The 1,791-nt window shown below is 29.2% G+C and overlaps 1 protein-coding gene across 1 annotated transcript in view; it reads left to right on the plus strand.

The window, feature by feature from the left end:
• The window catches only part of LOC108622733 (uncharacterized), a 6,500-nt gene extending 5,323 nt beyond the window's left edge, over positions 1-1,177 (plus strand). The window contains exon 6 of the mRNA XM_026811721.1: positions 1,054-1,177. Within this exon, the coding sequence (XP_026667522.1) occupies positions 1,054-1,125 (72 nt within the window). The 3' untranslated portion in view covers positions 1,126-1,177. The remainder of the gene's footprint in view (positions 1-1,053) is intronic.
• The last annotated feature ends 614 nt before the right edge of the window (positions 1,178-1,791 follow it).

Genomic DNA, 1,791 nt, shown 5'->3' on the forward strand with positions numbered 1-1,791 from the left:
TTTCCGAATACCACCCTTATTATTGTTTCATTTAATATTAATTTGATGTATTTAATAATTTAGTCTTTCTCTTGACTCAAAGACAAAATGATAATTTGGTCCTGAACTAGGAAAAGGTTGCCAATACTTAAAGTGATAATCCATAACAACAGAATATTGAATTTTTTCAACCAAAAACATTTAAAATCTGGAAAGATATACAAATGGTCATTAACAAAAATGAAATGTAATCAGGTAATAGAATTTTAAGCAATTTTGGAATATCTGTTGCATCAGTTACCTGCAACACTGGCAGTTAAAGGGTTAAAGTATGTAAGCTTGATACACCAGAAAACTTTGATGATTGAAAAATTTCCGGAAATAATTATTTTAAATTGTTATCTATTGGTTCTGATCGAAACAGTTACGGGGAATACAAAAATGGCGTAACTGTTATTAGATATATCAGTTTTGACTAATGGCGATTTTGGTTTTTCCGCCATGCGTTGAAGCTGGAGACTGAGCAGAATGAATGCAACAGGGAAAACTGTTTTAAACATGAGATTTATTCTAGTAATGAGAAAGAGGACGTGTTTAAACGTCTTGGGTATAGTTAATCAATAACGGAATGGAAACGATGTAAAACAAAGGAAAGGCCGTTAACAAAAGAGGGCCGCCATTTATGATGTGGTGACAAGAGTCCTACAATAGGACACGATAAAAAAGAAACTATTTCAACATTATAAACTGTTAATACCTGCCTATTAATAATACCTAATAATACCTAATTGGAATAAACTTTAAAAAACTGACTACACAACGACTTACATATACTTATATAACAACACAACTAGATATCTGCAGAACTCAAATACAAAACAGGAAAATAACAATTATAGAAGTGATATAATATTGGTTCCAAAGAATTGAGACGAAAACCGATATACCTAATAACAGTTATGGGGTTTTTTCGATTCTCAATGTTGCAAAAAACAAAACCAATATTATAACTGTTTTTACCACCCCTGGAAAAATGTAGGATGAGACGATTTACTTTTCTGGTGTTCGTTCAAGGTGGGTGATGGTGGTGAAGAGGTGATAGTGGAGAGTCTTACCTCAGCCCCAATTCAGGTTTGGGTGTCTTAGACCGACTCTCTTTTCCATATATTATAATTATTGAAAAAAAAAAAAAAGATTTATTACATGTCTATCATGTATTATGTATAAATAATAAATACTATTCGAAATATATCGTATTTGATTTCATTATAATGAGAAGAATCTGAGATATACGTTAAAGAATATTGCATATGGACATAAGCAAATATAAAAAAATGTTGTTGATGAATTAGTATTAACTCACATGAACATTCTCTGTGAATCAAATAATATTAAGCTCGATCTTGACGATTCGTAATGGGGATGAGAATAGGAATAAAAATGTCACATTTAATGTAGAGCTATTTTTCATATTTAATGTGATTTTACTGATCATTCAATTTTTCATTAAGTGTCATTAGTGTTGTTATATGTATAATTGTTCTTTTAGATTTTAGGATATATGTATACATTATTATTAATGTTATCAGTCAGGAAACATATTTATAGCTGATTTCATATTAACCCTTTAACGCCTAAACTCTTAAGTCGTTATTTGAAAAATGGCAGACTGATATAATGTAAGAGTTGTGCAAATAATTAATAATATCAATTAACAATTACTGTTTAATTTTTGTATTATAATTTTGCTAATTGTTAATCCGAATTTCTTTTAATTAGGAATCAAAATTTAATCGTTAATTCGATTTTTTT

This window comes from Ceratina calcarata, unplaced genomic scaffold, assembly GCF_001652005.2.
Source record: "Ceratina calcarata isolate Rehan_Ccalc_2016 unplaced genomic scaffold, ASM165200v1 scaffold113.2, whole genome shotgun sequence".
Classification (NCBI taxonomy): Eukaryota; Metazoa; Arthropoda; class Insecta; order Hymenoptera; family Apidae; genus Ceratina; species Ceratina calcarata.